The 23,586-nt window shown below is 47.3% G+C and overlaps 1 protein-coding gene across 1 annotated transcript; it reads left to right on the top strand.

Moving 5' to 3' along the window:
* The first annotated feature begins 426 nt into the window (after positions 1-426).
* On the top strand, positions 427-9,683 carry LOC104290912. The gene is made up of 6 exons (XM_009890089.1): positions 427-487; positions 1,339-1,617; positions 3,602-3,850; positions 7,220-7,357; positions 7,946-8,065; positions 9,523-9,683. The coding sequence occupies exons 1-6, from the start codon at positions 427-429 to the stop codon at positions 9,681-9,683; spliced, it is 1,008 nt and encodes a 335-aa protein (XP_009888391.1).
* The last annotated feature ends 13,903 nt before the right edge of the window (positions 9,684-23,586 follow it).

Raw genomic sequence — 23,586 nt, 5'->3', positions numbered from 1 at the left:
CCGACTGGACCGATTTCTCTTCCCTGGGTGTGGATGCTGTACTTCAATAAACTGAAAAAGGATGAAAGAAATAGGTGTTTCGTCTTTACCGGTCTCGGCATTAGCATCTTCCTAAATGGGGTGAGCTGACCAGGGGATATTTTTGTCTCCCCTCACCTCTCAGCCCTATTCTCACACTTACAGCTAGCTCCAAGGTGCGAGACTTTGCAGAGCACATTGTGGCTCATGTTGGTTCAGCCCGAGTTCAGTCACCCAAAACCTTGCAGGTCTATTTTGAAACATTATTCAATCTGTCCACTATGGAGTTTCTTTTCTTTTTTTTTTTTTTTTTCATTCTTGCTTCTGACATCATTTCCTGAACGCTATATGCACTGAGCTCTGTAGCCAGATTGTCTTCTCAGCATACGATGCAAGGAGCTCTTTAAAATGGATTTCAACTCTCCTTTTACTCTGCAGTGCTTGCTGGTGATAATAACTGTTACTCATGGTAAGTGGGATTTTTCTTTATGAAGCTGGCACAGATTTGCCTAGATGAGCAGACACCTTAATTTTGCTCCAAGATCTTTTAAGGACTCTACCAGGTTTGGGGAGACATCAAATAGTGTAACTGCTAATGCATGAAAGGGGCAGTCAGACCAAAGTAAGACAGATTATTTTTTTAGTAAAAGAATGATAACTAAGAATATAGTACTTTCTCAGTGTACTGCGTCTGTAAAAGCATTTCAGCGGAGAATGTAAGGTCCTTGTACGCAGAATGCTGGGTGGAGGGGCTGGAGGGCAATGTGGTCCCGCTCCTAATGCTCGGTGTGACCTTGGGTTAGTCCCCAAGCTGCTGTCGCCATGCCATTTACCCATCCCTGATTTGCGTACAGCAACTTAATAATGTGCAAGGATACTGTGAGACTTATTCAAGTTAATACTGTGACCTTACTCGTTGGGTAAAAGCAGCTGTGCAGGCAGCAGTTGTTTTTGCTACCCTGTGTACAAGATCCATGGCATTGACTCCCTGAGGATCTTTCTTTGCACAGTCTCTCAGCTCTGAGGGGGGCTGATAGATGGTCATGTCAAATTTGGGGAGAGAAAAGACCAGCTGCTCAGCCTTTCATCACCCTCTGTGCATGGTGTGTGCACCACTCCCATGTTATCAGAGGGGAAAGTTGGCCTTTATAGAGCTTCCCACTCCTCTTATTTTCAATTACTGGTGACCCCAGCCTGTCACTAGGGCTGGGTCTTTCCCTCTTACATCTCACCTGGGCTTTTGCCTTTCTGTGAGGCAGCTGAGAGGGGATGGATGGACACAGCAAGCTTGCTGCCCACACTCTGTGCCTCTCCTTTCAGGCTCTGTCACCTCGACCGGTGTGCTCAGCGGTGGCTCAGCAGTCTTTTCTGTGGGAATTCAAAGTCTGCAGAACCTCTCCAGAATGAGCAAGAGGGATGTGAGGTGCTTGACAGCTGTCCTCAATGACACTTTGTTGGCCGACTGTGGTGCTTCTGCTGGCAGATGCCTGAACTTGCAGAATGGCTCCCTAGTGCTGAGGAGTGTGGAGAAAGACGATGAAGGAAAATATGAGTTTGTTTTTCACAACACCACCAGATTTTTTACACTGGAAGTATTTGGTAAGTGGCCTTCTTAGCAACAAACAGCTTTTGAACTTGTGAGCCTAGCTGGAAGCTGGTGCCTTGAAATTCTTCCTAAGAGACCACTTGAGCTTGCAGGAGCTATAGGTACCTCTGGAACAGCTTGTAAGTCTCTAGCACCTCAGGGAGCAGTAATGGTGAGTGTAAACTAAGGGATGCTGTTTGCATCCATGTTGTCAGTCTCTCCTGTCTGTTGAGCCTTCCTTGAAGTAGCCAGTCAGTTGAGCTACGGGCTATTTTTCCCTGATGTAAGAGACAGCAGCATGAAGTGTTTTGTAAAGTTGAGCCTACAGCATGTAGATGGAGATTTCAGTCCGTTTCCAGAGTAGTCTTCCTGATAGCTCTCACAAAAGCTCTCACTGACTGACAGCATTTTGCTGCCTGTGGACACGCTTCCTGAAGGAGTTAACCCTACCTGACTTGGCTCTGGAAACTGAACTGGGCTTCCCTGCAGGTCTGGGTTGAGGCATGCTGGGGTTTTTTACCTGCTTCATGCAACTGAGGAAAGGTACTAAAGGAATCTGGGTGTAACTTTCTGATTCTTAGCTGTCCCCGAGCATCTTGGAGGGTCAGCACCTTATGGGTCTGCTCAGAGACCAGCAAAAGGTACCTTACCATGCCAGTCTCCCTGCTGTCCTCCCTGTGGCCTCAGAATTGGCTGCTCCCCTTTGTGTGCCTGCTCATCCAACTGCAGGGTGGGAAGACAGAAACAAAGTCGCCTCTGTACAGGATCCAGCTCATTGCTTGGGTTAATACGGAGAAGGCTTAAATGGGTTTGCGCCCCTGCTGAATAGTGCTCCAGCCAGCCAGCGACCATTGCTTTGGTCCTCATCTCCACCGTTCCCTTTCCAGGGCTTTCACTGACACAAGCTTCTAAGAGAAATTGAAGCGTATGAAACTGTAATGAAAATGTCTGAGCAAACTGGTCTCAGTGAAGACAAATGAATCCTTACACCTTTTGGGTGCAAACAGGCAGAACTGCTGCGGAGAGTAGGTCAAAGATGTGACTCCTTGGCACAAAGATCAGGGGCTTAGACTGGAAGTAGGCAAAGACTGCAAAAGTGTCCTGGGTTTAACCTCCATTTCAGTGATTTACTTTGGGAACTTTTGTCTCCTCCTTGAGTTCTGTTGCTACACCTAAGTCAGGGAAACAATTTCTCAGCAAAGATATTCCTGGGGGCAGTGAATTTTAGCTGAAAATGATGTCCTAGTTGAGAAAAGTGATTTCTGAGCTTATTTAAGTGGCTGTTTGCATAGATGCTCTCAATGTGACTCTTACTGTCATAAAACCATTCCACTTCTCTGCTTAGTCTGTATTTGCAATGTGGCAAATGTAGAAAATAGATTGGCTCCTTGTAGTAGACTGAAAGAGAAATTCTGGAAAATGTAGTAAGATCAATGATTCATTACTTGATTTTAAATTTTCCTAATCTGGGTCATCCTTTCTAACTGCAGGTGTCTGGTGTTGATACCTATGTTTGGCATGATTTGTACTTGTTCCTCTCTAAAATGGAAGAAGAGGCAGAGTGACAGCAAAAGTACAAACCTCTGGTGGAGGAGAGGGCTGAGTCTCCTCTGAAGCTACGGTTATCTGCTGATTACAGAGGTAGCCTCTGGCTGGCAGATGCTTTGGGTGTTTCCACCGTCCTTCCAGATCAGGGGCTTTTATTTTTAGCTTTTTCAGTAAGGAAAATGAAGAGATGCCAGATGCTTGTGGCATCCCCAAAACAGGGACCAAGAGTCACTAGCAGGGTGGGGTGGGCACTGCTAAGCATTTCAGGGCTGGGGGCAGGCACCGAAGAGTCTGGTTACTTACTTCTGTGCTCCCTGGCTACCAGTAAATGGGGTGTTAGCAAGACTGCCAGTAAGGAAAGCTCCTGTTGAGCTCATGTTCACTGCTGAGTCTGCTCCTCACCTCTCTCTTTCCTCCCTGTTCCCGTTGCCCTGTGCTGTGTGTGACCAGAGCCGGCCATTGGTATCCAATGCTTCCCTAATGGGACCGGAGAGTTGTCCTGCGATGTGACCAGCAATGAGAGCACCAGCTTTCGGTGGCTGCTGAACGGCACTGCGCTGAGTGCCCCTGAGGCTTGTGTTAAGGACGGTGGGAAGAAGGTTCGCCTCGATAAAACTGTGCCCGGGGAGTTTGTCTGTGAGGTTTACCATGGGAGCAGCATCACGAGGACCAGGCCTGTTGTGCTGTCATGCAGCTATGGTGAGTAACAAAGTCTCCGGAAAATCTCCCTTTTGGTCTCTTGCAACAGAAAACTAAGGAGTTGTTGCTGTCTGCATAATACTGAACTCTTCTGTCCCCTGGCAGCTGCCTCCCAGACTTACCACATCCTCCCTTTAGAAAGTGTCCCCTTGACTTCCTTCTCCCTCCTGTGTCTCAGACTGACACAGCCGATGACCAGAGGATGGGTGAAAGTTTGATCCGGAGGTCCCTTTACCGGACTCTGCAGCAAGGATGGATCTCTGTCAGTTTTCCTGCTTCCTGGGGATGGGGACCTTGCACCCTCCTGTACACCGATCCTCTATGCCAGTTAAGAAACACGAGCTGCTTCCTACTCTGGTGTTCATCCATTACCCAAATGGTCTTCCAGTTTCTGCATCATCTCTGTAAAAACACCTCTGCTGGTTCAGCTGTGTTGCTGCTGGACTCAGCTGAGGTGTTTTGCCTCCTTACCTAGGTCAGCTGCACAGGGATTTACCAGTCTATACGAATGTCTCTCCATCAGCCCCACACCATTAGAGGTGGGATAAAGACGCAAGTCATTTACTTATGAAATATAGGGTTTTTTCCCTCCGTGTCCCTGCTTGGATATGTAGTTCTGTGGGAGGGCTGTGACTTTATCAATTTGCAAGCTATCTGTAAATACCGAGTACTCTGCTTGAATGAGGCCATAGTTTAATGAGACAGAAAATCCGGATGCTAGGACTGATCAAAACTGCCAGACTCTCATGATGCAAAGCACTGGTCTGTGTTGTAAGCTCACATTTATTAGAAAAAAAAATTAATTAAAAAATAGATTAGATACCTCTGGGTGTGATTTCACTTGTATCTCCAATACTGAAGGTTTTTCTCTTCTCTGGCAGCAAAGATGGTCATTGGAACTACATCAGAGCGGCATAGTTTAACCAGAAGTTGTTTGACTAATTTAGCTGTAATGAACTTATCACCTTTCCTACTAGAGTGATTGTACTGTGCAATAGCACCTTGCATTTTAGAAATTGTCTGAGATGCTCCAACTCCACAGCAGATACTGTCTTTTCTTCTAGGGTCAGCATGCAGTTGGTGTGAAAGCAAAATTACTGTCATAAACCCTGTATTTTGTGTGCTCATGTTCAACAGAAATTCCGTGGGCTGTTCCTGCCTGACCATTCTGGTGCTGCTGGCCAACCTGTAAAAGTTTGGCATTTGTGATTGTGGAGCAGTGATCTTAATTTTGTCCAGTTACAAAATTGTCAGAGGTTGTTCAGTATAGACCCACGTTGGCTGAGGCAGTGGGGAGTGAGGATGTGAACATCCATGAGCTGTTCAGTCCAGCCCTGTGATAAATCACGCGAGTGCTGACAGTTACTATTGTTTATTCTGGGCGGCTGCCCAGTCCCCCGGGTGTGATATCGGTTCCCTATTTCCTCTTGAAAAGCCCACGGGGGAATTTAGTGATAGCTCTGCTGGGACGGACGTGTGCACGAACACACGTTTGGAAGGGTCTGAGAGCAAGAAAGTAGTGGTGATCCTACTTTTTAGTCACCAAATGCCACCACATTTGCAAAAAGTGAACTAAAGCAATTCTGAATACTAGTAAAATGAATTGAAGAGAAAAATGAGCTCCATTAAATTAATTAAAGACTAATTCATTATTTTTGTGAGTTATTTGCTCCAAGCAAAGAGCTGAATGTAGTTTTTCCGTGGCAGGTATAAGTTCTATGTAAAAGGACCTATTTGGGCAACCTGTTGGCTGATGAAATTAATTTTCAATAATTGTTAGCGTAAAACAATTTCATAGAAATACTGTAAACTTCCCAGGCACCAAAGGGCTCTGATCATGCAGGATCTAATGCAGAGGATTCAGAAGTTAACAAGTCGACATATATAAAAGGCTTTTATTGATTCGGTACTTGTTTTATTACTTATTTGTTACTGATTTTTAACACAGTATTTTATCTCAAGATGACCTTTTAACAAATGGTTAATTTTTTAGGAAAAAGTATTTGGGGGAAAAAAAAATTCCAACATGGATTTATGCCTTTGACCATATTCTCTAAGCTGTCATCAAAAAGAAAATAAAATTGATTTCTCTGGGAAATGATTTCTTATTCGCTGAAAGTTTAATTTTGAGTATAGATTTTTTTTAACTTGGTAACTGTTCCTAAAGAGACTGGAACAAGCACTCTGAGAATACTTTGTGTGATTTCACACACAGGAGCACCTACTTACAGTTGTTTTGACTGTTCTGGTGAGCATGTGGACTATGAAAGCGTGTAGTAGGTCCGGGAATATCTGAAACACTTCCCAGACTCTGGGGATATGCAGCAATTTGTGTGTTTGGGGTGTCAAAAACAAGCTCCGAATGGGCCTGTTGGTTTCTGCAGTGTGCTGCTGTGCAAGCGTGTGTGCAGCCCAAAAGAAGACAAATGATTCAAAAAGGGATAGCACAGGTTTACCTAAGGAGCTTTAAGGAATTTGTATTATAGCAATAGGTGAGCGGTATGGTTTTTTTTTATATGGGAAGAAGAGTTTGCCCCAGGTTGGTGCAAATTATCTCAGTGAAGGAGCGAGTCTGGACGGGTGTCTGTTTTCTGCAAGTGTGTGATGCCCTCCATCGGCTTCCCTGCTCAGCAGCAACGTATGTGCAAGTCTGACCTGTCAAGGCAACCCTGAGGAAGGGACTCTGAACCGGATAATAATTAGCATCGACTTGTGTGTGGCCTTCTGCTCAGCCATCTGTAGCCTTTGCCTCCTGCTAGGTGTTTCATGTGATTTCGGCTGGGGAGGGGAATAAAGAGAAATCCTTCCCCAGGCAGCAGTGGACCTGGTTTCCAATTGGGGTGGCTGGAGTCTCTGGTGCCTGAGGAAGAGCAGGCTCTGATCAGACTTGCGTTGATGCTGGTGTAGTTGTTACATGGCTTTCCAGACTGGATCTTCTGGGGCCTAATACAAGCTCCTAGGGTAGACTTTGCAGCTTCTCTTTCAGCAGCAGATGCTAGTTTAGGTCTCCCTCCTCAGCTGACTGTTTTCATGAAACTCGTTGAAATGTAGTATCTTTCAAACCACCACCTTCCCTGTTAAATTTGATTAAAACTTACGAATTATCGTGGATGTTACTGGTCAGAGTAGCCAGAAACAAATGCACACAGCTTAGTCACACAAGCCTCTTCTCTTAATGAAAAATTGCATACTGTAACTAAACGATGTGACATAAGTCATGGTGTGCCACAGTTCACAGCGTCAGCTCCCCGGATCCAAACCAAAGCAACAGTAATGCCCACATGCTCTAATCCAGCTGCAGGGTTTCTCCTGTTTGGAGAAAGAAGCTTGTCCACTCTGGTAGCTAACAACGCTATGTCCTTCTTGCAGGAGACCTGCTGCAGTACCCGTGGTTCATTTACATCCTGGCAGGGTGCGCAGGGGGTGCAATTATCCTGGTGGTGGCTGTGTCCTCAGTCATATGCTGCTGCATGAAGAGGAAACACAAGTTCATCCCAGTGCCTTCAGGTGAGTGGAGAACGCTCTTGCCCCCTGGGATGGGTCTCACAGAGGACTGTGTGTGTGCAGGCTGGGGTTGAAATAGCCTCAATATAAGCCGGTCTCAGCGGGGTGGCTACTTGTCTTCCAGCCAGCCCTCCCTTGGCCTGGTTGAGCAGAAAGCTGCTTGCTGATAGGCAGCTGTTACAACCAGCAGGGTCTTGAATTAAACCTTGCCACCATGTGTTCCTGGCCAGAAAGAAACACAGCAAAACCTTTTCTAAGGGCAAGAAAATTGAGCCTCATTCAGGTCTCATCCTGAAATGACCTGAAGGCTTTTGATAGCAGTCCTTTGTCAGCACCAGTCCCTGAGTGCAATCTGCCCACGCCCAGTGAGGGCACCTCAAGCTGTGATCCTGCCAGCATGGCCAAGCTGGTCTCTGACAGGTTGGCAATGGCCCTCTGTACTTGGCATCTGTCTGCTCTGGGAATGGAGCCAGTGCTGCATGAGGAGGAGATGCAAGCATGTGTTGGTGGTCTGGCCTCGCAATGGTCACACTGAGGCTGCTGGGATGTGGGGGACCTCTTTCCTTGAAGTCTCCGGTTTTGGTTTTACAGAGGAGGAGAAGGATGATGGACTAATCATGTCCGTGGTCTCCAGTGAAGGTGTGAAGAGCCCCCCCAATGGAGACCATGTTGAAGCTCAAGCCGCCCAGATAGACTGCCCTCCAAAGCCCGGTGGGTTCAGTGTCTTGTTTTAAGTCATACAGATAGCTCATTTGGGAGGGTGAAGGACAAAATGGATGTGTGTGGCTGATGGGGGAGGAACTGACTGTAGAGAGGGGCCTGGGACTCACTAGCGCGGGGAAGATGCTGTATCTTGTCCAGACGGCAGAAATAGCAGCAGGTTATTTGCCAGTACCTTACTCATGCTCGGCCTCTGCACAGGAGTAGCTCTTGCTCTCACCCAGCCATGAGACGGAGCGGCAGCCGTCTCATAAGCATCCCGCGGAGGGTATTGCCAGCAGACTGTCTGTTCCACTATCTCCTGTGCTAAAATACACATCTTAAAACCAGCAACCCCACAAAACTTAGCAGTTTTCCTGCAATTTTATCACACACACCCCCCCCCCCTTCTCATCAAAAGGATTTTATAAGAATGGGCATTGTTTTTGTAAGCAGTCATCTTCAGGAGAGCACCCACCAATATGCTGAGCTGTAAACACAGCTAAATCCCATCAAAGTCAGAGGCTTATGTATTTCCATAAACCAGGGCTAAAGTGGGGACATGCTTACATTTTAAATCCTTCAAAGAAATCGAGAATAAAACCCCACAGCTTTAGCATAGTATGGTCAAGAGAGTGCAGCGATAAAAACCTTTCAGAAATCTCCTGTTCTGTGAGTGCTTGATATTAATACTCCACTTTTTACATTATGTTTCCCTCAATTTTGTTTCACAAACACTAATGCTGGCAACACCTTCCCTAGTAATACACCATCAGTAGTTGAAGTAGATCTAGCATAGATGTCAGGAACTGGAGCACCATTACACAGGTCATAGCCTGGTCTCAGCACTGCTGTCTCCACTTCTGGTGTCCTTCACTGTACCATGCAGAGCTTCTCAGCAGCTCACTGTGCTTTATGTCTAACTAGGATGCTCTGTTTTCAAAATATTAAATGCTACTCATGAACATAGTGTAAGATAGAAAAAAAAAAGAAAAGATGTAAGTCATTAATATTCAACAATAACCTGAATATATTTAAAGTGTAGAACTTTTTTAATAAAAAGTTTACACATTGTTAGTTTGACTTACAAAGTATTCCATATTTAAATTTTCTACAAATAAGTAAAAAGCAGAGGTGCATGGGGAAAGTGTTTAGATGAGAACGTATTAAACGTGTGCTGTTAGCCGGCTTTAATTACTCAGATGTAACTGAATGGATTTGGCTTCAGTATTTTGGTATAGTTTGGGCAGCTGAGCCCAGAAAGCTCCAGCCCCAAAGTGTCTAAAGCCATGATGGGACAGCCCAATAAATGAGTAGTTACGAAGAAAATTGGAATTTGGCTTGCAGATGCCTGGGGAGAGGGGACTGAGCGGGTTCGGCAGTGTGCAGCTTCAGGGGCTGGGAGGAGGATTTTCATGAGGGTGAGCATAGCATGGGCACTTATAAACCTTTTCTCCCTTCTTTTCCAGATGCTGCCAGGACTGGTCAAGGCGTTGAGCCCCAGCCACTGGTAGAAGAAAATTTACCAGTGGAGATAGAGCCTGAGGAACTGCCAGACCCAGAGGTCATAGTTGACGTGGAAAGCCAGGAAAATGCCTCGGACTGTTTCCCGGATCCAACTGATGACTGATCTGGCATGCTTGCTGTTCCCCACCCTGTCTTGAAGCCGGTGACACCTGTCCTTTGCATCCCATAGTCTCATTGTGTGTAGGAATTGGTCTGGAAAATTTTCGCAGGGAAAAGACGTGAGGTGTCAGGCCTGGTAACCTCATTTAAAAAAAAAAAAAAAGAAAATATAAGGAAAAGCACACATGTGGCTTCAAGGCGGCACTGCTGTGCGCTGACAGGTTCACTAACAAACAAAACTGGGCAGCTCTTCGATGCTTTGCCTGTTAATAGACCTGCAGCTAAGCTGTGGAGCCCTAGAGGACAGCCTGAAATGGGACGGGTGGTTCCTCCTGCTCCCTGCCCACCCCATACCTTGCCATGCCTTTGCCAGCCGGCGGTTCCTGCAAGGGGCAAGGCATGACAGGCGGGTTGAGGTGGCACCTGCCAGTCCCAGACAGCAACAGAGACCTGCCAGAAATTTCCTGAGAAAGCCTATTCTCGGGAGATTTCAAGGCATTTTTCACAGGCCCTGCAAAAAAAAAAAAGCTCGATGGAGGTTTTGGCTAGGTATCTGCTGTGCCGGGTGTTTATCTGAATCACTCCTCTGAGCTCCAGACCCTTCGTGATTTGGCCCTCAGTGCTTGCTGTGTGGGGCCAGGAGTGGTGGTAGGGGCTGCTGCATGCAGACCCTGGGAGGCGATGCTGGCTTGCTCGCCTTTCGGTGCCCTGTAATGGCAGAGGGCTACTGGTTTTACCTTTCGCCAGAACCTGACTGCTCGGGCTGCCAGTGAGCTAAACCAGCTGTGTCGCTAGCTTGCTTGCTTGCAGCAGAAGGGTGCCTGGGGCTTGGGTGCATAATTTTGGCAGAAACGTGGATTATAATGCTGAGATCGTTCATCAGTGCAAGCGTTAGTGCCTTTAGTGTAATGGTTTAGCTACTACAAGCTGATGAAGCTGGCCATCTGCCTGTGCATGTAGGCTTTTTCAGTGCTGTGTTATTTGCACAGACAGCAGCAATTTATAGAATCTCTTAGGCAAGTCTTGCTGCTGTGCACGTCCTGTTCTGCTCAGGGGACGTTTGCAAGTGGAGCAGCTGGGGTAGACCTGCAGGGAAGAAGGATGAGGTGAGGAGAAGGCAAGGAGTTCGTCCCAGGCAGCAGGTTGCGTCCCTGTTCTGCTCAGGGGACGTTTGCAAGTGGAGCAGCTGGGGTAGACCTGCAGGGAAGAAGGATGAGGTGAGGAGAAGGCAAGGAGTTCGTCCCAGGCAGCAGGTAACTGAGTCCCTGGCAAAGCAGCCCGCGGGGGCTGCAGGGCTGTCAGGCCACAGGGAGGGCTGCAGGATGCACTGCCAGAGCAAGTTATTTACTGTATAAGTGCGTTTGGGCAGTCGGAAGCGAGGCATGTTGGTGTTAAACTAGCCCAGTGGGCTAGAAACGCATGGTTGAGTAAAAGCAGAGATTGTACAGGTTGGGGATGAAAGGGATGGGGAAGTGTGTAAGGCATTCCTCTCTTCCCGTGTCCTTTTGTCCCTGTTTTATATTGTGCTGACATTGTGCCGTGAATCCCTTAGAAATCAGTTTGAGGTATGCCTTGTAAATGCCACCCGAGGTCTGCACATACCCCAGCAAAATCAAAACCCCGCTGAACACTTCTGTGCCAGGTGGGGGAGCTGGAGGGATGGCTGCACATTTCCCTGGAAGTCCTTCATGTCTGTGTACATGGCAAAGCTCTGCATCAGTGATGCCCAGCCATAGGTGGTTGCTCTTGTTGTTTCCTTGTCCTGTGACTCTATTTAGAAGATTTTTGGATCTTGTGTGCTGTGTTGGTGGTGATTCAGCCTGTCTCTGCTTTTTTAAGGCTGCTGTACGAATCATATTTTCCACGGTAAGAGGGAAGTAATAATTCTTTTCCTCACGGAGCTGCACTATCTCCTTTCAGTACAAACATTCCTCAAAGGCTGTGAGTTGAATGACAGAAATGTGATGCCGAGCGCTTGGGGTAGCAGCTGCCTGTAGGCAGCACAGTGGTAGCGACAGGGGCCAGTGTCACCGAAATGGAGGGACGTAGTCAGCTTTGCTTCTCTTCTGCACTTTCTGGCAGGGGCAGGCAGGGGACAGTCAACTCCAGTATGTGCTTCGAAGGCTGAACGGTGCTCTGAGCTGTAGTGGAGAAGATGCCATTTGAGATAAGGGTGACAGAGCTGGGCCAGCCTTGTCCTGCTGGGCTGGTGCATCCCAGCTCCAGCTTGCCCTCATGCTGCCTTGCTGCTGTCAGCCCTGGGAGGGCTGGGGCTGCCCTGGCAGCTGTTAGCACCAACACTGGTGTAACCCTGGTCTGGGAAGGATTTTTCTTATTGAGATGGGAATCTGAGACTGGAGATGTCTTTATGAGGCATTTAGGACACAGCTGGTTTTCTGTCCGTCCCTGCTGAAGATGCCGTTCAGCCACGGGGCAAAGGTTTCTGTTACAGTGAGGTCAGGAGAGAAGTCGTGCAGCCCGTGCTCTTCCTTTAACTGTATATGTTCATGCTCAGCTATTGTTATTTTTTGGTATGTTGTGGTTTTTTTTTCTTTTCCCCGCGACGATTTTGTTCCTAATAAAAAGATCTGTTTTCTAACTTGTTTTGAAAATGTTTAAGTTCTGTTATTTAATTGTTTCTTTATGGTTTTCACTGAAAGTGCAGGCTGGTTTCCAAATTTTCATCTGACCAAATAAAGGAAAGGTGATAACGAGCTACTGCTGACTAGAGCTGGGGAACAGAGATCACGAGGACATTCATTTGTAAGTCAGTCCAGGAGGGGCTGTAGGACAGTGGCATGTAAGTAGTCCCTGTTGGAACATGTGTGCTAATGTGCCTGTGCATCCGTGTGCACCGGTACCTCACCAAACGCGGCTCTGGTGCCTGGCCCGAACTGTGAGGTGCAGGGAAAGGATGCAGGGAGATGGTCTTGTTTTACCCATCTTTTTCCGTCTGTATTTTCTTGTGACACCTAAGCCACCTCAGCCATGAGAGAGGATGCTTGACTGCGTAGCTCCTTTTGCAAGAAGGAGGTCACTCTCTCATGCTGATGCTTAGACAAGAGGGCCCAGATGGTGCGTAAACCCAATGTCCTGATGGTTTGCGATTGTATAAAATCCTTCAACTTTACCGTTACAGGGTTAGCCCTGGAACAGTGGTGTGACTGGACATGGGTGATCCTGTCCTGCAGCCTGTGAACCCAGCACTCCCAGGAGCCACCCACCTGAATTTGCAGTTGTTTTCCAGCCTGACTATGGCACTGCATCACCCAGGCAATAGCAAGGATACTTTCAGACCTGAGGCTATTTGGCAGAGTAACGGGTATGGATGTACACAGTGCTATCAGGAATTTGACCAGAAAAAGAGATGTCTGTGCTGCCTCTCTGGGGCTTCTGGTGGCCTTGGTGAGGCTGTGCTGCACCAGCCCTACTCTCTCTGGGTTGCTGAGGAAGCCCTTGGTGCTGGGGCTCCTCGGGGTGCCTCTGGTCTCCTGTGGGGAGCTGGTGCTTTCCAGGGGAGGGGAGCTGCATGGAGAGCTGCCAGTCACGGCCTTCCTCTCTGGCCACTGGTCCTGGCTGGGGAAGGCTGGGAGTAGGGCAGGGTCCATCCATCTGCTCTTCAAGTGCTGGTGGGGTAAGGGGAGCTCTGCTCTGTGGGAAACGCGGATGTTTTGGGATGTTTCTTCCCAGCTGAGACAAACCACCAATGATTTATAATACTTTACAGAACGAACATTTAGATTTGTATCCATGTTAATGTTTCATGGTGGGAATTTGTCTGCTTGTGGCATATGCTAGGCAACAAATAACATGAAATGTAATATGTAGTCTTCTCATGCAGTCTATGAATATAAAAGGAGAACTGGAAATGATCTTATTTGACTTAAGATATAGGTGAAAGCAAAAGCAGAAAAGAAATGTGTTGTATAACAGCAAGCAGAGAAAGGGAAATGATCCCTTGAGATTTATTTTTTTTTTTTTTTTTTTTAGCATTCAGGATGAACTCATTCCCAAAAAATTTTCATGTCGGTAAAGCTCCCCATCCCAGTAATGAAACGGTTTGTGCTCTGCTTTCCAACCTCTAGCCCAGGCTGCTGTGCCTGATGTCCCAGTGGCTGTGTATGTAGCCCTTGAGGTCCTCCCTTGGAGTCCAGCACAGGGGCAGAGGCACCAGGGGAAGAAGAGCCAGCAGTTTGTGGGGAGCTGGAGGACCAGCTGTCCCCACCACCATCAGCTCTACAGAAACAACAGAGTAGAAGTTGGTGAGTCTGAGAGCAGATAGACAAAACTGATAACGGGCCAGTTTACAATAGCAAATGAAACATTCATTGTAAATACTGAAGAGGCGTGCAAGCAGTGTTTGTGCTAACTTCTGATGAAAGTCTCAGTGTAGTTGAAAAAAACCCTCTAGATTTTAGGCATGTGCGTAGTAAGTTTGTGTCACTCTTTATGAATCATTGCAATTCATTTCAAAATAAGCAAACAAGAAGAGTTCATGTGTAATTCAGCTGTGGGATACAGTGTCACTGATAGATATCTTCAAAACTATTTCCTTAACGTTAGCTAACGAATTCAGGTGGTGCTATAAGATCCAGAAGTGTAGGTATGACTATCACCAAGCAGGGAGGAGCGAGATGCCCCATGGACTGCCATAGGTAAACACACAGAACTGGTCACAGAAGCAGGCAAGAAGAGCAGCAGCGCCCATTTCCATCTGAGATGGAAGCAGAATTTGGTGATGTGTCATCACAGAGCCTTGGATTAGTTTTTTGGGTATTGCTTGTGCCCTTGGCCAGGCTGCTCAGTGCCTGGGTGCAATCAAACCCTTCCTGTACGAGGCTTGCGGTGGTGAGGTCCCTCTTGAGCATATGCAATGCTCCCCTCTGGTGTAAAACAGGCTGAGAAACATCACCCAGTGGGGACCCTGTGACCTTTGACAACCAGGGACTGCATCCTGCATGTGTTTTGTTCACAATGAGCACTATGTTTCCGTTCTGCAAGATTATGTGACTCATCGCTCAGGCAGGGGATGTGGCTGGAGACAGCAGGGGAGTCTTTACTGAGAACCTAGAAGGCCCGTAGGTGAAGCCCTTCTAAATATTTTTCAGCAAGCAAGTACATTTTCAGCAAGCAAATAGTGGCAGGTATTATGTTATTTATATCAAGATTAATTTAACTTGGATATGATCAGTTAAGAGATGTCTCTGGGCTGTGCAGGACCATTGGGAACTGTGGCATCTTTCTGGCTGGTCTCCCTTGAACCCCACTTGTGTGGCTCCAGGCTGGCTGATGGGCTGAAGTAGAGCTCTTGGCCAGCTCTGGGACTGAGAGACTTTCACCTACAGCCCTCTTGATCACCAGCAGGCAATTTGGATGAATCATATGGCCAACCACAATTGATAGGGACTAAAGAAACTGCCTGGAGGGCAAAGGATGTTTAATGATAAGGAAGATGAGAGCAAAGTTGGACTTGATGATCTTAAAGGTCCCTTCCAACCTCAGCAATTCTATGAAAGGGGGAAGCGGGGGGCATGGGCAGAGGCACCCCCCTAAAGTGTTTAAATATGGCTAAGGCCCTCAGAAGCTGGATAGCAATTACATTCAAGTAGCATGTGAAGAGCCCAGAGCAGTCCTGCTATGCATGCTGATGGCATAGTTGGCATCTTCATGGGGGTATTTCCCACCTCAGGCAGGAGGTGGGATTTCCGCTGCAAACATCTCCTCATCCATGGGGTTCCCCCACCCTCCCATCAGCCATGAAGGCAGGGGGGCCTGACTTCATCAAGTTGTTCATTACACTTGTGAGTTTACCTGACTATAGTCAACACACCTACAGATGAGTGCTTGGCAGCTTGGTTCCTGCCCCAGGAGCAAATGTCCACCTTCGGTCCACAACTCCCATCGCCTTCAAGCTTTGCTGAAGCACCGTGCCTCCCCTTGGCTGGGGGAGCTGGGTTTGGACCTGCTGGGCTGTGAGCAGGGATGCCTGCTATCCCCCAGCCGGAGCTGGCCGCAGGTCTGCGGGCAGTGAGTGGAGGGATTAGTGGGCTTTCCCTTTGCTCTTTGTGTGGTCACTGGGGTCTGGAGGGGTGGGTGTTGTGAAGATGGGGTGAGTCTCTGCCTCCTGGGAGGTGGGGATACTTGGCCTATGCCCGCATTGTTTATGGGCATTTTGGGGCAGGGGCTGGTCCTGGCATGTGGGGAGGCACTTGCAGTCTGCTCATCGTGCCGTTGTGCCGAACGCTAATGGTAAGGAAAGGCTCTCATCTGTAGAGGTAGGAAATACAGGTGGCTAATGTCAGCTTATTTTTAATTGACTTATTTTTTCTGGTTAGCAAGTTCCATGTCGCACTTAGTCAATATCCATGATAAAACATTGGATGATGCTATAGTGTAAAGTGTGTATTTTATGGTGGTGTGGTTTAGCCCCAGCTGGCAACTAGTACCACACAGCTGTTCACTGACTCCCGTGCCAGCAGGGTAGGGAGAAAAAGGGAAAAAAACACCCCAACCCTCATGGGTTAAGATAAAGACAGTATAATAGAACAACAACAGAAAATAATAATAATAATGGTAAAATAATATACAAAATTGTGATGCAATACAATTGCTCATGACCCAATGATTGATAGCCCAGCCGAGCTTGAGCAGCAGTCGCATATTCCTGCCCCCTGGCCAACCCCCATTTATATACTGAGCATAACATCTACGGTGTGGAATATTACTTTGGCCAAATTGTCCTGTCTGTGTTCCCTCTCAGCTTCTATGGGAAACTGAAAAAGTCCTTGACTTAATATAAGCATTACTTAGCAATAACTAAAACAGTATGTTATCAATATTATTCTCCTACTAAATCCAAAACACAGCAGCTACTAGGAAGAAAATTATTTCTACCCCAGCTGAAACCAGGACATATAGTTAATATTGGAAATGAGGGGAAAAAGCAAAACTCAGAACCTAAATTCCATGCAGAATTTTTAAAGTTCACCTAAACTGATGACAACTACTGATAGTTTTAGTATTGTCTAACACTAGAGAAACTAGATGTATTACAGACCAAGAATTACCTGGAGGCAATTTTCAGCGGATCTTTTGGAATTGCAAATGCAGTACATTAAAGAGAATTATTATCTGTTCCCATATCATATGCAAATGGAATAAAGAAATACAGTTTAGTGGCTATCCTCTTGCAAGCCTTGCTGTCTCAGCTTTGGTTTATACAAGTTCCTTTTTGAGGGCAAAACAGATTTTCCCAAAACTAAGGAGTGAGGTAGTTTTAAAGTTTTAAATGTAATAAGACATGTAATAAGAAATCCTAAATCAAATGAAAAATAAAAAAAAAAAAAAAAGATGATGTGATGGTGTTTCTGTCTCTCTGAAAAGAATTGCAACAGTGACTTTGAATGCATGTCTTGAAGCAAAGAGCATTAAGAGTTTGTGGTGCACTCTTGTGAAAGCTTGCCATCACAGAGCAATAAACCTCAGAGATTTTTCCTCTGAAACGACAGACAAACCTGTAATTAGGACAGCAGGGATGGGATTCAGTGATGTGTGTGAATGGGTAGGCAACTGCCTGGCAGTCAGTCCCAATTCATGTGGAGCCAACTACAGAAACTGGGGCAGGTGGAGGCTTTTCTGAGGTCGGACACAGAGCCTGGAGCAGGAACTACCTGCTGGGTGGGACAGCCTCTGCTGCTGGTGTCCCTGTCATCACAGGATGAACCATGGCAGGGCTGGAAGAGGAGGAGGAGGAGAACGCAGAGAGCAGAGTGACCACTGCAGAGGATTCAAGAGGAAGAAGGAGCTCGATGACTGAGAGTACAGAAGTGATGGTGAGTAACGGCAGTCATAGATGCTTGTTTTGCCCTCAAATGGGTGGGGAGGCTGCAGGGGTCTCAAGAAAGTTCTGTCCTCCATCATCCTGCAAACTCTTTAGGCAATATAAAATGTTGTCCTCCAGAAAGCAGTGCTGCTGCTTCCTCCTCATCCCTGCTTTCCCTGACATTTGGCACGAATCGTGTTCCCCAGACAGATAAGCTTCTCTCCTGGTGGTAGGTCACAGCTCCCCCAGTGCCCTCTTAGCGATGCTTAGCCTGGGGCACTGGGGACTCCTTTCTCCTCTCTGTCTTTCTCCTAAGCCATGTGCAGGGAATGTGCTGTGCTAGTTCAGACAAGCCCGAGAAGAGGAGCAAACACAAATCTTCCCATAGCAGCAAATGGGAAATATATATTCTTTTTTTCTCCACCCCCCACTACCTTCTGTAGTTCTAGCCAGCCCTTTCAGGATTTTTCTGCTGACCTTGCTTTCTGGTATGACTTTTGCCAAATGAGATGGGAGAAGGGTGGTGGGAAGGCAGGACCCTAGCCAGCTTTTTAAGTACCCTGAATACAGGTAAGAATATGCCTGTTCCCTCTTCTTTCCTGTGCACGAGCTGGGTCAGGATTTCTCTTGCTGCCATCGGAGGCCACGGTGAAAGCTGTGCAACTTGAGCTTCTGTTTGTACATATTCCCGCCCAGCTGTTGAGGGTTTGTGGTTCGTTTTCTTCAGGTGATTTAACTTCTGATAAGGAGTTTTGTTTCCTTACCTTTTGTTGAGAGTTTAAAAGCTTTGTTATTTGGCAAATACAAATGCCTGTTTATAGCTTTCTCTGGAGAACCAGCTGTAGATGGAGAGGCCCTTCTTTGCTGGAGAAATCAGTAGGAGTCAACACTGCCATGAGTTTGATATCATCTATCATAAAAAAACCCCAATGGTTAAACTGCCTCGGTGAGAGAGGAAAGTAGACTGTTACTGAATTACCGATGCTGCAGAGTTTAAAGGAACTTCCAAGATACCACAAATAACCACTGCAGCTGTAGTTCCAGCCCAGTGCATCTTACCTGTGTGGGCACAAGGCATGTACAGTAACTTTCCATTGAGGCCACACTGTAAACTTGCAGCTCTGCAAAGTGGCCACTAAGGTTCAGCAAATTTTGCAGAGTTGCTGAAAGTGGGGGACAGGAGAGAAACGTAGTCAACAAAAAGCCCGCTTTTCCATGATGGAAACAAAAAGGGATGGCTGAAAAGAATGGTGATGCCACCCTGAACCTGACCACTGAGACCTTGCTTGTGGTAATAGATGCTCTGAATGGAAGGTGCTTTTAAATGGTGCTTTGTAGATAGGTAGTTAGGATCCAGGAGTTTGGGTCATGGGAGCATCTGGTTCCATTTGTTGTCCTTCTTTGGACTGGCTGGCTGACCGTAGCAAGTCATTCCATCCTCCTCTGCCTCGTTGCCCCATCTGTCATACTGGGGTGATCACACAGGCCTCCTCTGTAAAATGGGTTTAAGCCTTGCTGACACACAGCAGCACCTCACACCTGTGTGTCGGTGTGGCCGAGAGCTGGGAGATCCCGTGGGCTGCTGCCTGTGGGGGTCTGCCCACAGCGAGCGCCGTGGTCCGGCTGCTGGGGGATGTCCGGCTGCCCAGGACGTGGAGGAAGGAGGTTTACCAAAACTGTTCTGGTGGATGGTGCCTCGCTCGTTAACCTTGCTAACTTGCGAGCTGCTGATTTCTTTCTGACTCTTGGCAGTGTGACAGAGGGAGTTGGGCCTCATGTATCGCCTTGGTAGAATTACTGTGAAAAGCCACAGCTTGCCTCCAAACCCCCGGTGCTCAGATGCATTGCGCAGAACATCCCGTGCCTGCCTCACTGCGCTCTCAAACCCCAGAAATTCTCAGAAATGCAGTGACACAGCATCTCAGCCGTTTGCCCTTCCTGGCTGACAACAGGAGCCGTGGGCCGTAAACGTTTAGAAACGCGGGCAGCTTTGTGCCTGGTTGTGAGCGTGGCCTGTTGGCAGCAGAGCGGAGTGTGGTTGGGACAGGGGTGAGCCCGTCCTGCTTCCCTGTTGTCCCCGTGCCCTGAGGAGCTGCCCACCTGGGTCTGCTGTTGCTTTTCAGCCCCGACATGGGGCTGGGTGACACAGGCGAGAGGGACAGTGCTGCTTGCTCTGGACAGACTGGGGTCTGGTCCTCGTGTGTCACTGGTGCTGGCTCAGGGAAGAGTTAGGGTGTGTTGCCACACCAACTAGCGGAAACCTCGCTGTCTTGCCATGGCAAGGGTCTCAGCTCCTGTTTCCTCCTGCTCTTGCTGTCCTCACAGCTTGCTAGATGAGTCGGTGCATTGAAATGGCTGTGTGTAGGAACAGGCAGACATCCGAGAGGCCAAAAGCAGGTTCACAGGGCACAGGAAACTTGTGGGACCAGAGAAGAAGCAGGGGAAACTGAGATGCTAAGTCGAACTCTACTCTGGGCAGCAAAAGGGCTTACACTGGACCTCATGACCCCAGATGTACATGGTGAAAAGAGCATCTGTTTAAGGGATGCGAAAGACAGCAGGATCCTCTTTTTCTTGCTTCAGTGTGTGGCAGCAAGTCTGTGCTGACAGGTCACTCAGATGGTACTGAGAAGTTTATCTCTTAATTTCCCAGTCAGAAGGGCCAAACCACCTTATGCGTATGTATGGGGCCACATAATGGACTTGTGTGTGCTATCATAGGTCCCCTATCTAATAAATAAATTACAATCACAGATGACAATTTTGGGATTGACAGTGATGCGTCAGAGAGACTTATCCAAGGTCTTCTAGAAGAAGGGTCATTTTATGCCTGCATGCCTGCATCCCAGGGGCTGCACTGGTAGGACAAATCTCTACAATGACTCTGCAGCCTATCAAGAGAGTGTGCTGATGGCTTGCATTTGAAGTTAAGATCCCCTGTGTGTGTGTGAACTGTATAAAGGCCATTCAGGGCTCCTCCTAGGAATAAACGCCTTTGGTACTGAAATGTATTGCCCAGTCGTTTGTGCTCAGTTTTCTGGACGACATCTCATCCTCCCACCCTCTCTGAAGTTATAATACTATAATAGAGTAAAACATTATAGAAGACATCAGTTATTCATGCATTTGTTAAGCTGATGGTTTCTGGAGAGTGTCAGATCTTGACTGAAAGATTACTTAGATGGTAGCAACAAGTTGTCTTCCCTGGATATATTTCTAAGAGTAGCTGTTCTTCTACTATCTTCCTTGGATAGCTGGTCCATCCCCTCTCTGTTGATGAAGGGCCATATTGTAGTTAATGCAGGTCTTCATATATTTATCACCACTAAGATTGGAACAGGCTGTTCTTTTCATCTCTCTGGCTTCTTGTGTAAAACAGATCAATTGCATCATGCCAGCAAACTTTTCCTTGGACTGCAACATGTTTTGCAGCAGTAGGAATGTCTGAAATTACTGGAACAAGATGCTGAAAGTTAGATTTTAAATCTAGCATCATTATAGATGATGGAGATTGGTGTCAGACAAGCAAGACTGAAATGCACCACCTGCAAGAATAACTGTCTGATGGGATGCTGACATCTGCTCTAGCCTCAGTCATTGTTGTGAACCATAGGCTGTCAAACTGCTCTGTCTAAGGCTTTTACATTCCTTCAGACCAGGCTTAAACTGGGTGTGTTTTGTGAAGTTTGGCTGTTGACGTGTGCTTACAGGTGGAAAAGAAGAAAACGAATTTGAGAGTGAGAACACCCAGGGCTGATGATGTGGTGTTACGGACATCACAAGGGAACCATTTCTCTTGAAATAATCAGCTGAGGACTATTCCGCAGAAGTCAAGGTTTAAAAGCTTCAATCTACCTTTTTTTAGAGAAGGAGTAAAAAAATTTCTGCAGAGTGCTGACAGGTTTTGTCACTATTTTTGGAATATTTCCACTGCGTATAGGAAAGCAGTGCTCTCGGTTTGCATGTAACAGGCTCCAAGCCACTGAGTCAGCATCCCTGCCGAACCCTTGGCCAAAGCTTTATTTTGTGTTCATGATCTTCATATTTGCACCGCTTCGTTCAAGCTGCTCTTCTTCCTTTCTTGGCTCTGCGTAAGGCAGAAGTGAAAAGGAGGTAGTATGTGGCCTTCATCAGCCAAATGGTTGAAATTACATGTGGAAGCCAGGAGTTCCTTGGCATTTCACAGTGCAGGGGCAGCTCCTCCTGCCAAGGCTGACTTTGCTTCTTCCCCACTTCAGCCACTGCCCATGATTCCCCCATCCTGCAAAAAGCTGCACTGAAGGGGAAGGAAATCTGCTGTCATGAAACCCTCAGCTGCTGTCCAGGGCAACGTAGATGGGGTGCAGCTGTTAGTGTTGCAGGTGAGGGTGCAAACCCAGGAGACCTCCGAAGAATAAGGTTAGCCTTATCCAAAGTTTCCCCTCCACATGATACTACCCGTCTGGCGATCCAGTCGAAATCACATTCACCCTTCTCACAAACTGCGCCTCGCCAAAGGTCTGTCTTTTTGAGAAGTTCAGAGGTGTGAATTTGCAATAGTCTTGTTATCTTTCATGGTGAGGGTCTTGAGGGGTGGTAAGTGCAGGGTGTCTGACTTTTCTTTCAGGGAAAAGTATCCCATGCAAATGCCATTTAATATGACCTAAAGCTCATACCAGAGGAGATGGTGCAAATTAGCAGATGGACTACAAATCTGCACTGGCTTATTGCACGCTGACTTTCCTGAGAAGAACATGTTAACTTTATTTGTACTCTTTCTTTTCTAGTAGATCTAATAACATTCTTTTTTTTTTTTTAATAAACCTCAGGCATGAATATTTATTGGCTCATCACTAAGTTGAAGACTTAGAGCTTGTAACAGCTACATATTGTGTCTTGAGATGTTGCCTTCAGATGTGTGTGAGTCTGTCACCTTTACATGGAAATGTAAGTATGATACTTGCATTCCCTGTGAGGAAACTGGTTAGTGTATTACAAAGAACAGAAGAGCAAAAGAGAGAGCAAGCAACAAAAGCAAATGTATATGACTACAGCACTTTGTGGCTTTTGCAGTGGAAACAATACCACAGAGATAGTGGCGGCAAAGAAACATCCCATTGTCATGGCTGCATTCGGTCCTCTGCTCTACTGCGCCTCAGAAGACGGAGATGTCTAGCAATGCAGTGGGCTAACCAGAGGCCAAGCATCCTCAGCCATGGGCTGACAGGCCTAACTAAAGACAGGTCCTGTACCACAACACTGGGAGATGTCTCCTTTTCTCTTGGTGCCCCAGTTTTCTTGCTGGCTTGGGTTCAGCCCAGCAGTGTTACTGCCTGTGTAATGGGTAGGAGAAAGGGTGTCTGCAACGAGCAGAAGAGCGTGAAGGCATGGTTACCTGCAGACCTCACCTCGTCCTGCCCTGCACAACCTGGGACAGGGTTTGAATTGCAGCAATAGCCCGTCCTATTCCTGGAGGGGCATCACTGTTTGGTGCGGGGGGCTGCTTTGCCAGTGCTCCCTGCTGCAGCTGGTTTCAGGACATGCATGCCACACTGCATCACTGGAGGTACATGCTGGCCTCCAGAACTTCTGTGTAGCTGTAGCCCAAAGCTGCTGTGCTTTCCAGAGGTACCCATTTGCCTTCCGACACCCTCTCCTTAATGCTTTCCCTTGGGGGGGAAGCAGGGACTTCCAGTGCTTCCCTCCCGGTGACATCCAGAAAATACCTTCCTTCTAAAACGGGGATCGAAGCCCCGTCAGGACTGCAGCATGACGTTGTCTTGCTCCTCAAGAGAGGGAGGGTAAAGCTGCAACGATATTGCCATTTCCCGACTTCTCCTCTGGCAGGAAGGCTGAGGTTAGAGACACAGGGTGCTTTTTCCTTCTTTAGCTGGGTCTGATGGCACAGGAGGTTTCCAATGCTGGTTAGAAAAGGGGCTGCTCAGTGGGATGGACCATGCACATACCAGGATCTCATGAGTAATCCTCGCTGCAGGTGGGTGGTGTGCCCCTTTGCTGGAGCAGCTGTGCTTTTGTTATACAAAATCTCTAAGCAAGTTGATTTTGTGCACATGCACCTGAGTACTCAGAAATAGCAAGGCCTGTT

This window comes from Charadrius vociferus, unplaced genomic scaffold (assembly GCF_000708025.1).
Source record: "Charadrius vociferus isolate BGI_N301 unplaced genomic scaffold, ASM70802v2 scaffold287, whole genome shotgun sequence".
Lineage (NCBI taxonomy): Eukaryota > Metazoa > Chordata > Aves > Charadriiformes > Charadriidae > Charadrius > Charadrius vociferus.
Note: the sequence above shows the minus strand (reverse complement) of the source record. Positions and strands in the feature narration are given on the sequence as shown.

Coding starts and splice junctions, on each gene's coding strand:
- LOC104290912 (XM_009890089.1), top strand. CDS start 427: ATGGATTTCAACTCTCCTTTTACTCTGCAGTGCTTGCTGGTGATAATA. Junction 488..1,338: donor GATAATAACTGTTACTCATG/GTAAGTGGGATT, acceptor CTCTCCTTTCAG/GCTCTGTCACCTCGACCGGT. Junction 1,618..3,601: donor TTTTACACTGGAAGTATTTG/GTAAGTGGCCTT, acceptor GTGTGTGACCAG/AGCCGGCCATTGGTATCCAA.